Source organism: Oryzias latipes, chromosome 1, assembly GCF_002234675.1.
Source record: "Oryzias latipes chromosome 1, ASM223467v1".
NCBI lineage: Eukaryota > Metazoa > Chordata > Actinopteri > Beloniformes > Adrianichthyidae > Oryzias > Oryzias latipes.
The window spans coordinates 15,953,155-15,966,167 of record NC_019859.2 but is presented as its reverse complement, the minus strand read 5'-3'; the positions used below and the strand labels follow the sequence as shown (position 1 = coordinate 15,966,167).

Genomic DNA, 13,013 nt, shown 5'->3' with positions numbered 1-13,013 from the left:
GTCGTGCAGCTGACCGTGCTCAGCCAGCCCTATTGGATGAATAATTTTTAAACTACCGTAAAACTTTGTTGGTTTGTTCAGTTTTGTCATTTTCCAATAAAAATGTCTCCTACAGCTTTGCCTGCTGGAAGATCCACATTTGGCAATTCAGGTGCAAACTGACTACAAAGGAGTTGTTTACCCATTTAGATTAAAACGAATTGTCCCAGTATGCACATTTGAGTTATTTAACCTGATCAGTGATGCAATATAATTAATTTTCTTATAGTCAAAAATTTAAATCTAAGGTTCTTTTTTTTTCTCTTTCAACGGCAGAATCCGAAAATCCTTACTTTGTGAAAGGTTCCTTTAAGAACATTTGTAAATGCATCTTTGGGCAAAAGCCTCCACCCAGATGAGTTTTGAAATTCCATTTGCAGTGACTCTCATTCTCTTTTGCAGTCCCGGGAGCCCCTGGCACTGTGTGACCTGAAAGCAGAGGCGTCTCCCAGGATCTCAGCTGAGGATCTGATTGACCTCTGTGAATTATCTCAGGCCGGGCTCCCCAAAAGAAACAAATCTGGCAAGCCCAAGATTGTCGCTGTCGATATTCGGAGTTCAGAAGAGTATCCTTCGATGTGTACTTTAAAATTTTGATACATACCCATTGGCTGTTTACCGTTTGGAACTTTTATTGAAAATCAAAAAAGAAAAAGAATGCTATGCCTTTTTGATGAGTGAAGACATAACCTAGGGGATGTAAACACCAGCGCTCATGCTGAGTTAGGTATAGATCTTAGTGAGGGGTTTTGGGCTTTATTTTTCCATTTCTCTTTTCTTCATGAGATAAAGAGTGAACACAGTCGGAAGAAGTTGCTAAAACAAAGGGGGAAAATTGATGAATTTGTTTAGCAGGTCAAATGCTCCATTGAAAACCACGGATAAAGGCCAAACTAGTTGTGCATTATTCCTAACATAAAAAACGCAAGGTGTTCCCATTTCATAAAAGGAAGTTTGTTATTGTTGCACTCACAAAAGTCCCTCTAAGGCTCCTAAATAAAATTTAAATGTTGTTAGGTTTATGATCCATCATACTGGTTTTTTTTTTCTCACCTTTATAGGCCTACTTCAGATTGCAGTATGCAATTATACTTAAATGAATGTTTAATAATGATACTTTTTCTGTATTTTACTGAAAAAAAGTAAACTGTTTTTATTTGAGCAGTTATTGGATAAGCATTTTTAAAATTAATGGGAACTGGCCTATTCAGCAAATCTTCCCATGGGGACATGAAGGGGTTTTGACCACGTCCACAGGATTTTGAAGCTACTTTTCTCTAAGATCTGTGGTGGGTGTCTGTGTTGTATATGTTTGTAAGTAAACACATTTTCTTTTTAAGAGATCTGTGTTCTTAATTTCTTTCTAATCTCAATGGCCACTGTTAATTCTGATCAATGGCCTCCATTGGATGAGATTCATTTGGAAAAGGTTATTTACCTTTTAGTCAAACTAAGCACAGTCAAACCAAGCAAAAGAACAGGGATAATTTTTTCTGTTTGTTGTGCCACATTATTCATCAAAATCTTTGGTCCTTAACCCAAATGACCTCAGCTTTAGCAGAGGTCATGTTTCTGGCAGCATCAACGTTCCCTTCAGCTCTGTGTTCAACCCTGACGGGGAGCTGGTGCAGTGTCCGGCTACAGGAGCCCTGCACACCTACAAAGGGAGCGTCATCGTCGTCATCAGCCATGCTGTGAAGAGCGCCATCATAGTGAGTACGCCCACACGCAGCACATCAGATTAAAAAGACATGAAGCTGGAATTAAATGGCGAATTTACGGCTAATTTAAGCTCTGAAAATTCCTGAGACCTTTCTGTTTTACTCAGGAATGTCTTACAGAAAAACTGCATGATTAATTCAACGCTTTAAGATTTAGCCTAATAACAATCTCTTTGCTTGAGGCAACAAAACATAAAGGATTTTGAGGTGTTTTCTTAATTTTCAGAAAATGAGCAAAGAAGGAATGCAGACACAGATTTGAAAAAGGATTTCATGTTTAATCGCAAATCTCACATTTCATATCTGTACAGGAAAAGTAGTGGGCACTCAAGGTCATTTGCAATCTAATAATAAAGATCTGAAAATGAGGGACGGGGAATCCTTTTTTTTATGTGCATTCTGTCTTTATGGTCTAATGGTAAGGACATGCTATTCTGCATGTTGGATACTGTTGGGTATTAGAGCTCTATAAAGTGGAATTAAGCAATTATAATTGAATTTCGCGTCACCTGTGCATTTTTTTGTGATGACACATGAGCTTGTCTGCTGTTGAAAAGGTCAAATTTCTGCTTAACTCTGCACCAAGAAGGCTTTGAGCAACAGATTGTATAAATAAAAACAAATGGCTTATAGATATATTGTTATCAAATGTTGGATTATGTCATTTCAGTGCACTTTTTGAAAGACCCACTCCAATGATTTTTGTGTTTAGTGTTTGTGGCATTTTTCTCATGATGTAGGATAGGGGTGTCAAACTCATTTTCACTGAGGGCCACATCAACATAGTGGGTGATCTCAAAGGGTACGGTGGCCCAGAAGGGTCACAACACAACACATTAACCTTACACACAACACATTAACTTTACACACAACACATTAACTTAACACACAACACATTAACTCACAACACAACACATTAACTCACAACACAACACATTAACTCACAACACAACACATTAACTCATGGCCCAGAAGGGTCACAACACAACACATTAACTTACCTCACAACACTTTAACTCACAACGGAAGTAAAGCAGCAATTGAAGTGCTTTTATTCTGAAATGTCCACTGGGCTGAGCGGCTAACTACCTAACAGAAGTTAATGTCACAGTGAGCTGTGGAGGGAGGATGTTATTGCTACAAGAGAAGCTAGCAGCAGTGTTGCCAGAAACTTTCTCTTTATTACAATTCTGCTTCCTCTGAACACACACAATATGAAGCACACTCCTCCCTCCCACCCCTCTCTGTCGCTGCACGCACGCTCCTCTCCTTTCTTCTGCTCCCTCCCCTCACACATGCACGTGTGGTCCCCAACATACACACACACGGGCGCGCGCGCACACACACACAATGAATGAAAGAAGGCCGGTCCGCTGAAGAAATATTCAATACTGTCCTCCTTTTTTTAGATCAGGAGAAAGAAGAATACACAGCCTTCGTTGAGTTTTCCCTCCTACTGGACTGATTTAGCACCCGATCCGATGATTTTTCAAAATAAAAGATAGTTCAGACTAATAATAAAAGGATTGATAAACACAGACACTGCTCCATGTAGCGATCAGACCATAACTTTAGCAGGTGGCTCATCCCACACGCAGCCGCAGTGTCAGGCTTTAAAGAACACAATTTTTAAGAGGCGGGCCTTGCACCCCCCCCAACAACAGGTTAGATGACAGAGCCCGTTAAGCGTCTCTGCCTCGTGCGTTCACTGAGCTTCAGTACATAGAAGCTCACAGCCACACGGCCTAACGTAGTCTGCTATTATATATTCATGAGGGGGGAAAAAACGCAGAACCGACCCCAAAACCGCCCAAATTATGAAAACCCGGCCAAAGCCATTTTTACCCGCAAATTTAGAACCAAAACCGCCCAATCTGGCAACACTGCTGCTAGGTTCTCTTGTAGAAAAATCATGCTCCCTCCACAGCTCACTGTGACATTACTTTCTGTTAGGTAGTTAGCCGCTCAGCCCAGTGGAAATTTCAGGATAAAAGCACCTCAATTGCTGCTTTACTTCCGTTGTGAGTTAAAGTGTTGTGAGCTAAGTTAATGTGTTGTGTTGTGACCCTTCTGGGCTATGAGTTAATGTGTTGTGTTGTGAGTTAATGTGTTGTGTTGTGAGTTATTGTGTTGTGTTGTGTGTTATTGTGTTGTGTTGTGAGTTATTGTGTTGTGAGTTAATGTGTTGTGAGTTAATGTGTTGTGTTGTGAGTTATTGTGTTGTGTTGTGAGTTAATGTGTTGTGTGTTAGGTTAATGTGTTGTGTGTAAAGTTAATGTGTTGTGTGTTAAGTTAATGTGTTGTGTGTAAAGTTAATGTGTTGTGTTGTGACCCTTCTGGGGCACCGTACAAAGGGCCAGACATAACTTATAAATGTAACTAAAGGTAATGAAAAATAAATGTAACCACTCCTCAATGTTAAATAACTCATTATTTATTTATTATAACTTTTTAAAATGACAATTACAGTTGCATAGAAAACACATGTTTGCTTGTTATTCTAGCATAAATCCTTTTAAATTGATTCTGTCAGGTTAGGTTGTATGGAAAGTGTTTAAGTCCTAATGTGTAGTTGACCAATCCGATATTTTAAGTCTGATTCCCCTTAGATATGAATAAATACACACTAATTTTATTTTTTATTTAAAGAAATTAAAAACTTTCCCAGGCCACATAAAATGACATGGCGGGCCACATTTGGCCCGCGGGCCTGGAGTTTGACACATGTGATGTAGGATATACTGTAAAGAAGCGACCAGGTAACCAATCAGCAACTAGAAGCTACATCCTTCCCAAAACTTTTTATATATTTACCTAATTAGTTTGTTTGTAGAGTAAAATTTCTATAAAGAGCAGATCATGACATTACAGACTCAGAGGGTTTTCTAAAAAAAATTTCAGCTGTGCTTGAATGTCACTCGCAGGTCTTCGCTCCATTATCCTAAAGTTTGTGGTGGCTTTAAAGAAATTAAATTCAAAGCATTAAAGAATCTTTACGATCAACTTTCATGTTTGCTTTAAAGTTGGTGTACTACATATTTTTCCAGGCTCCTTTTTCAAACATGCTGAGTGGATTTTCCTGGAATTCGTTCAATTTGTGCATTAAAACTGAATTTAGTACAGCGATGCGCCGCAGCAGCGGCCCTCCAACATGCATATTTCTGAAACATCAGCCCTTTTGACATGCAGCTCTGTTTGATCTCCTTGGATTGAGAACAGGCCAATGCAGAAGCAGCAGAGTCACAATACCAGTTCTATATTTGAGTGGAGGAGGTTTTTATACTTTTTAATCCACATATATATGTTTAATACTCTGTGTTAACGTGATAAGTTTAGGTGTCTTGTGTTTTACATTCACTCTTTTTATTTATTTTTATAAACTGTTGTAGTCAGTTGTTTTTTTTATTCTTTAACGGTTGCTTTTGCGGCATAGTTTTACTTAGTTATTTTTGTTTAAATGTAATTTACTTTGTCATAGAGTATCTATATATAAATAATGTTTTATTATTTATCTATAATGTTCATATCCTCTGGGTATGCCAATTCTTTTGCTGTTTGTATTTCTGAATGTCTTTTTTGCTGCTGAAGATAAGAGAATTCCCCCATTGTGGGGTGAATAGAGTTTATATAATCTAATCTATTCTAATCTAATCTTATAAAAATGAATATTGATTCATAATGATGAAAAATAGGTGAAAAATCATATACCTCTGAACTGTTGATGGAAAACATTTTTTGTAGAAACTCAGTTACTTTAAACTCATGGGTGTTGACACGAATCAGATGCCAACTGAGCTCATAAGTTTTCCTTTAGCTTTAAAACAACAACAAAAGTTATTTTAAATACATTTTATATAATCCAATTTAAAATAGAATAGAAAATAGAAATAAAGGATTTTAACATAGAAAAAGTATGGATATGTTTATATTCCTTTGGGTCAATTACTGCTGCAGCTTGGGTCGGCATGGGGACCACCAGCTTGTGGCACAAATGATGAGTCATGGGGGCAGAGGCAATGCTCGAGTTCTTCCTGGGCAAAATTTTTTAAGGGGCAGATGCAAGCAGCATTTAAGACTTTCATAAAGTGAGTTAATCTGACACCTAAAAAGAGGTTTAAATGAAAGAAGGGGAATGCTGACTCCACGAAAGGTAAACATTTTCAATTCATGTTTGAGATGGAACACAAATGAAGTCTATTCAAATTGACCTATTCAGTATGAAAATTGGAGGATTGATTTGATTCAGAGGAGCACAAATCATTTTTTTTTAAAAGCCTTGTTTTTGGCACAAAAACTCTTTGCTGAACGGTAGAAATTTTCCCTGAAGCAACTTGGATCTTGTGTCTATATTTGTTCATTGAACCAGGAGGAAGCTGTTTGGCTCAAGGGAATGTGCAGAAAAGCACATAACCAAATATTTCAATGCGTGTCTGGACAAAGCTCATTTTAGTCCAAACATACCTGCTGGCACCAAATCAGAGGTAAGCCGCTAATGGCTGTCAGATGAACGTGGCGTGAAACGGAAACCTTTGCTAGTGGGAAATAGGTTGAGGTCAACTTAACACATCCTAAAACCTGTGTAATATTTAATTGAATCGCTTAGTTCAAAAGGGGCCCCAGTCCACAATTTTTCAAAATAGAATATTATATGTTCTATGGTCTTCAAGGGAAAAGCTATCTGATTATGTGCAGAAAAGTCCCAAGTCCGTTGTAATATATTGACTATGCTTGACATTTAAAATGCATTAAGTGCAAAATCCCTGGACTTGGGCCTCTCTTGCATGGGTTTAGCTTTATCCCATAGATGGCAGCACTAGTTATCCAATATGGCAGCGCCCCTGTTTAATTCAAGAAGGGCCCAAGTCCAGAGACTTTAGTTTGCTAGTCCTCTGAAACTACAAAAGTGAGGTGCTTAATATTATTGCATTTGTAAGCTATGAACTGATGCTAAATCTGGGTAAAGTATTAATCATTTGGTGTAGCCTCCCTTTAAGCTATGCAATTAAAATCATTTCCTGGAAAAACAAACCTCTTGGACTTGGGCCCCTTTTGAACTAACTGATTCAATTTCTGCAGAGCTGCAGTAATTCATTTGCCTCTAAGTTGTGGGTGTAAATGTTGGCATGGAGTAAGCCCGCCCCCTTTCCATCATCCATCATGTGCTCTCCCGCTAGCTTACAGCAACTCACAACTCTAATCTAACATTACCGGTGCAACAAAAATGCGAGCAATATTGGAGCTTTCCAGCTATTCAGTCTTGAGCCAGATGCCAGCTAGGATCAGAAAAAAAAGACTTACAACTATCTAGTCGTCTACAAGTGGATGCATCGAAATGGAGCAGAGCAGAGAGCTTGTGGCATGCCAATTGTAGCAACTATATCCCAACTACAAGCTTTTTCAAACTGCATTTTTTTTGTCTGCTTCTGATGTACAACGATTTGAAAACATAAATACAATTTTAAGTCTTACTTTTCTTTATGTGTGCTCCATCATGGGTAAAATGTCACAAGAACATGGAGAAAAAAAACACCCATTTACTTCAAAGTACTTGACACAATCATAGCAGACTGTTTATCTCATAATTTCCCAGTAATTCTTTCTCATACTTATTTATTTATTCCTTTCACGAGGCATCATTGTCCAACTAATACTCTGTTTTCATCCTGTATTTGTAGAAACAGTTTTCACTTTTATTGCATTTCTGAATATATGAAATCATTGGAAAATAGAATATTGTGTTGTTAGCCTTCAAGATCTTATTGTAAAAAAAGTTTGCTGATTCTCTGAGTCACTTAACATACTCTTAACACTTAACATACCTCATACATCAAATTGACCCAGGAACATCATCTCTGTTCCTCACAAATGAACATAACAGGAGGGTTAGCAATGTATTTATTTCAATTTATTTCTACTATAAGTCGCTGCGGAGTATAAGTCGCACCCCTTGCCAAACTATGAAAAAAAGGGCGACTTATAGTCCGGAAAATACGGTAATCTTTGCATGGTAAGGTTTTATCAACTTTTTCAGATTGGAAACTTTAAGCATGAGATCATTTTTAATAGAGTAATTGGCAGAAACCTTGGCTTATCTCATCCACTTCCTGGCTCACTGCTATTTTGTCCATTGTTGTAGCATGTCTTTAGGTCCTAAGGGTGTCTCTGAAAGGCATCTCTGTTCAAGGATGGGAGAAAGCTTGCACTCCTGCCGTGCTTTGGTGTGGCTTTTTGGAAAATGTTGTTTTTCAGATAAATCACCTGTGCTTTCTTTCAGCCTGCCGTTTAATGGTTCTTAGAAAGGTGGTGTCTCACTCCTGTGTCAGCAGGTGGTTTTCAGGCTGTACATTACTGTGTCTGGCTGTAGTTACGTCTGATCTTTAGCATCCTCTTTTGCAACCCACTGCTACAAGGAAAACAGTTCATCTTTTACTGTTTTAGTCCCCCCCCTTCTTTTTTTCTTAGTTATTCACCCTAACTTTTATTCTACTTACCGGTAGTCCTTTGGTCTCCTCTTAGGCTGCATTTACACTGCAGGTCTTGATGCCCAAATCCGATTTTCTGACTATATCCGATTTTTTTGACGACCCGCTTACATCATCTTTTAAAAGTGACCCGCATGCGATTTTTGCAGTTACACTATTCAGTGCTGAAACTATCAAACTTACACATTCTGAGGACTACGTAGCAGCATTTCCGCCTTCCGCGGACCTCCTTCGGACGCACCGCAGTTCGTCGAAACTGTCCCCGGGACTAGCTTTGTCGTCAGACCAGCAGCCGGATCACCGAAGGCGGAAGTGCTGCTACACAGATCTGAGAAACTGTAAACCATCATATAAATTTGTGTTTCCAGTGGTGTCCAGACATAATAAAGGCTGATGTAATCCCCACATGTTTACATCCAAGATACTCATTGCAACAATGCCCGCACAGAGTTTTAAGTACCTACACGGCCACGGCCAATGTTTTAAGCACATATAGCCTAATGATAGTCCTTCTTCGCGGTCCTTGCAGCCAAGAAAAAAAAAACACTGACCACACGGATTAAAAAAATTATGAGTGAGCAGGCCCTTAATAATAATCATAACAGTAATAAAAGCACATTTAGAAGATGCGTGTTGGTCCAAACGGCAAACGTTTAGCATGGTGAAACCCTCCCCTTTTTGTTGTGTTTCTTTTGTGTGACTGCGGTTTTCATGAAGGCAATGCAGCGACGGAAGGAGGCGTTGCCTTGGACGCTCCTGGATGAGGCAGGCGCATGAGAGGGGATGCGCAGGAGAGGAAAAAGGAGGGCTGCTCTCCCGGCTTATGTGCTTTCTCTGAGTTTTGAACGAGGAAGTGTTTACAGACGTTTTGCTGTCCTAACAGTTTGATCCAAGCAAAGAAATGAACGGCTTCTAGCCTGTTCCAGGGCAACGGTGCCCCGCTTGATAAGTTACCATTTGCGTCCTGACCGGGACCGGACCGGAAATAGCAGTTTCCGACTACAGTCTGAAGCCTGAGGCTGAAAGGTGACACACTGATGGGCTCCGGCTGTCCTCGAACAGCAAAATCAGCGCACAAAAGCACCTGTAAGTCATGTGGTCTCAGTTGGTGGTGTCCTGAGTTGACGTCACTGACGTATGACTCGCATTTACTGGGGAATATCCGATTTGTCTGCTTACATGGCAAACGCAAATGCACGTATCCGATTTGTATCCAATTTATTTCCACATATAAATGAGGCCTGAATCCGATCCAAGAAAATCGGAATCCATGCATTTTTTATCCTGCTTACACGTTCATATACGATCTGTGTCACATGGGAGGAAAAAAATCGGAATTGGGTAACTTGAACCATGCAGTGTAAATGGGGCCTTAGTTTCCCTGTTTTGCATCTGTTCTTCTAAATCCCAAACTTCCATAAAACAAGTTTTGTTTTTTCCAGGTAACTTAATCGCTTTAATCCTTTACATTAAGAAATGCAGAAATTAATATTTTATTTTCATCTCAATTTTTATTTTACTGTCATTTTCATCCATGTTCTCATTATTCCTTAAAAAGGGCTTAAAGAACACTGAAAGAAAAACATTTCTTATATATGTCATTAGTAAAACGAATGAAGTGACTAGTAAAATTAGACTATGAGAAAACTTGTCAAGTTTTTTTCTTCATTATTTGTCTTTCCAGTTCGCTTCACAACTCGTCAAGGTGAATTTTCCTCGGGTTTGTGTCTTGGATGGAGGAATCAACAAGCTGAAGCTCACTGGCCTCCTGACAGTCCCCTCCCCTCAGATCTGACCACATTCTTCATCACCAAAATAATGGAAACAATCTACAGCCTAAATTATTTGCAATTATATACATATTACGTTTGTGTGATTTTAACATTATTATCTGGCATTGAATAGAAATTTCCTTCCAATTTATACCCCGTGAGAACTTATTATCTCTGATTTTCATAATAAAATTGTTTAGTTGTTGCAAGTGTCTTTAATACATGATTTTAAAAAACAGTAGCTATATGTTAAAATTGTGGATGTAAAAAAGATGACTTTTTTTTTACTCTCATAAAGAACTAAATGAAGTTGATTCAAGTTTGTTGGTACTGAAAAATTCCAGAGTGTTGAAGCTCTTCATTTAAAAATTAAATGATCTTGTTCAAAAAAAAAAAATTTTTGTTTTATAAAAAAGAAAAGGATTTAACTGGACCACCCAAGGGTTTAGATATTTAGGAGTACTGATTACATCACAACATTCTAAAATGTACATAGAAAATTATGGTAAATTGATTTTAAATTTAAAATCTGATTTAACACGTTGGGAAAATTTACCTTTGTCCCTAGTAGGTCGAATAGAAACCGTCAAAATGAATGTTCTCCCTCGCCTGCTATATCTTTTTCAAGCTCTTCCCATATGGATCCCATCCTCCACTTTTAAAATATTAAATAAGATGATCTCTATATTCGTGTGGCAAAATAAAAAGCCTAGAATTCGGAAAAAATTATTATGTAGTTCTAAGAGGGATGGCGGTTTAGGATTACCAAATCTCAAGCTTTATTATTGGGCGGCTCAACTAAGAGGGCTGGCTGAATGGGTGAGCCAAGATGTGGATACAAATTGGATAAAACTGGAAAACAATGCTTCCCCCTCAGTTTCACTTGAAACAGCACCATTCTTGGGACAGAAAAAATGGAGAGTCCTCAAAATATAAAACAATTTGATACTGTGTACACAGAGAGTATGGTCAACTGTGAGGAAAAACATTGGCGCCCCCCTGACAACTTCAAGAGCACTCAAAATTTCCAAAATAGCAGACTTTTTGCCGAACAAGATAGATCCTGGTTTCTCAGACTGGGGCAAAAAAGGTTTACAGTAAACCCTTGTTTTTCGCGGGGGTTATGTTCCAAAAAGAACCCGTGATAGGCAATATCCGTGAAGTAGAAACATTTTTTTTTTAACTATTGTTTATACAATTAAATACTCTATTATACATTGAAAAGAAAGAACAAACTATTTTACAGGCTCGAGCATTTGTTTCACAAATCAAAGTACTATAGAAACGTTTTTTTTCAACAAATAACTTCTGTACTGTACTGTCAAATAATAATTTTAATCATCAATGTGAACAGAAGACTTCAAATCGCGTAGATTAGCCCCGCCCACCGCGACCCGAGTAATTGGATTAAACGGGAGAAAATTTAAAATGATTATGAAAAAAATACAAAGTACAGTGGGACAAATAGTGACTCGTGTATTTCACTGCTCTACAGACTGAGCCGCCGCATCCTGACTCCGCTCTGCAGTGTTTTCTTCTTTTGAAGCCGCGGTGCAGCTGTGTTTGTTCAGGAGAAGAACATAGTGATAGGCAGTTGTCGCTCTTTTTTCTATGGGTTTCAGAGAAACTCGAAATCGCAAGAGAATTTGCACGTACGTAATGTAAATTTAGCAAGCTGTTTTACGTACGTGTACATATTAAACTTCAACGTTATTGACGCACAGGTAGAGAAGAAGCGGAGTGACTTTTTAGCCAATCAGAATGCAGAACACGATGCACGATGCAAATCCGTGAAGTAGCGAAACCGTGAAAAGTAAACCGCGTTATAGCAAGAGATCACTGTATTAACAATACATCAATTATTTGACGGAGACATCTTAAAATCTTTCAAACAATTACAAGATAAATACGGTATAGATTCCAAGGATTTTTACAGATACTTGCAAACAAAGGACTACTTAAGGTCGTGTGGGGAATGGGAGGCTTTGAGAACACCCACCAACTCAAATAGAAATAGAATAGTTAATGATCAAAAGCATTGTTGATAAATCAAGGAAGAAGATAGTATCAAATATGTACCAATGTCTGCAGGCACACCTGTCAGATAATTCATTAGATCTGAAAGGAAAATGGGAATTGGAGGCAAACATTGTCATTGAGGATGAAAAGTGGGCAACAATCTGCGAGGGGGTTCATAAAATTTCAAACAGTCCTACATGGAATGAGTTCAACTGGAAGATTATGATGAGATTTTTCAAGACTCCTTACACCATATCTAAATATGACAAAAATAAATCTGATCTATGTTGGAGGAAATGCAATAAAATTGGAGATCACACACATATTTTTTGGGACTGCCCTGTTCTGGTACCATATTGGCAAGGAATTCAAAACATTATTAAAGTTATAACACAGGTCAACTTGCCATTAAATCCACTTTACTATATAATAGGCATCCTTCCAGAAGAAGGCATAGAAAAGAAAAAAGTTAAACTTATACAAATTCTTCTACTGGTGGCAAAAAATATGATCACCAGATCTTGGCTTAAAACCTCACCCCCGACTCTTGAACAGTGGCTGGAGGCTTTGAGGAAAGTTTATTTGATGGAAAAAATAACAGCTAAACTTCATTTGAGGTCAGAGATGTTTTATGACTTATGGACTCCTGTGACTGAACACTTTGGTTGGCCAGATGGATAAATTTTAGCATAGGGTGTTTTTGCAATGGGACAGTATTGTTTACCTTTATGGGCAGCTTTTCCACTCATAATCAGTGTACAGTGTAATATTTCTTTGTCAATTATTGTTTCATTATTTATTTACTTTTATGGTAATATTTTCTGAGTCCTGGGAAACTGTTTTTGAAAGACTCCTGTTGATACCTTCATTTTTGCTGAGATGCCACTTGTTCTTCGTTCATTTCATTATGCTGTAAAAGACAATAATTGATCTGCATACTTGAATAAAGTGTGTTCAAAAAAAAAAAGAAAAGGAAAAAA

The 13,013-nt window shown here is 38.1% G+C and overlaps 1 protein-coding gene across 2 annotated transcripts in view; it reads left to right on the top strand.

The window, feature by feature from the left end:
• tbck (TBC1 domain containing kinase) overlaps nucleotides 1–10,227 on the top strand; it is a 40,657-nt gene extending 30,430 nt beyond the window's left edge. For both annotated transcript variants that reach the window (XM_023957389.1, XM_023957386.1), the window contains exons 24-26: nucleotides 442–605; nucleotides 1,592–1,751; nucleotides 9,927–10,227. In XM_023957389.1, the coding sequence (XP_023813157.1) occupies nucleotides 442–605; nucleotides 1,592–1,751; nucleotides 9,927–10,037 (435 nt within the window). In that variant the 3' untranslated portion in view covers nucleotides 10,038–10,227. The remainder of the gene's footprint in view (nucleotides 1–441; nucleotides 606–1,591; nucleotides 1,752–9,926) is intronic.
• The last annotated feature ends 2,786 nt before the right edge of the window (nucleotides 10,228–13,013 follow it).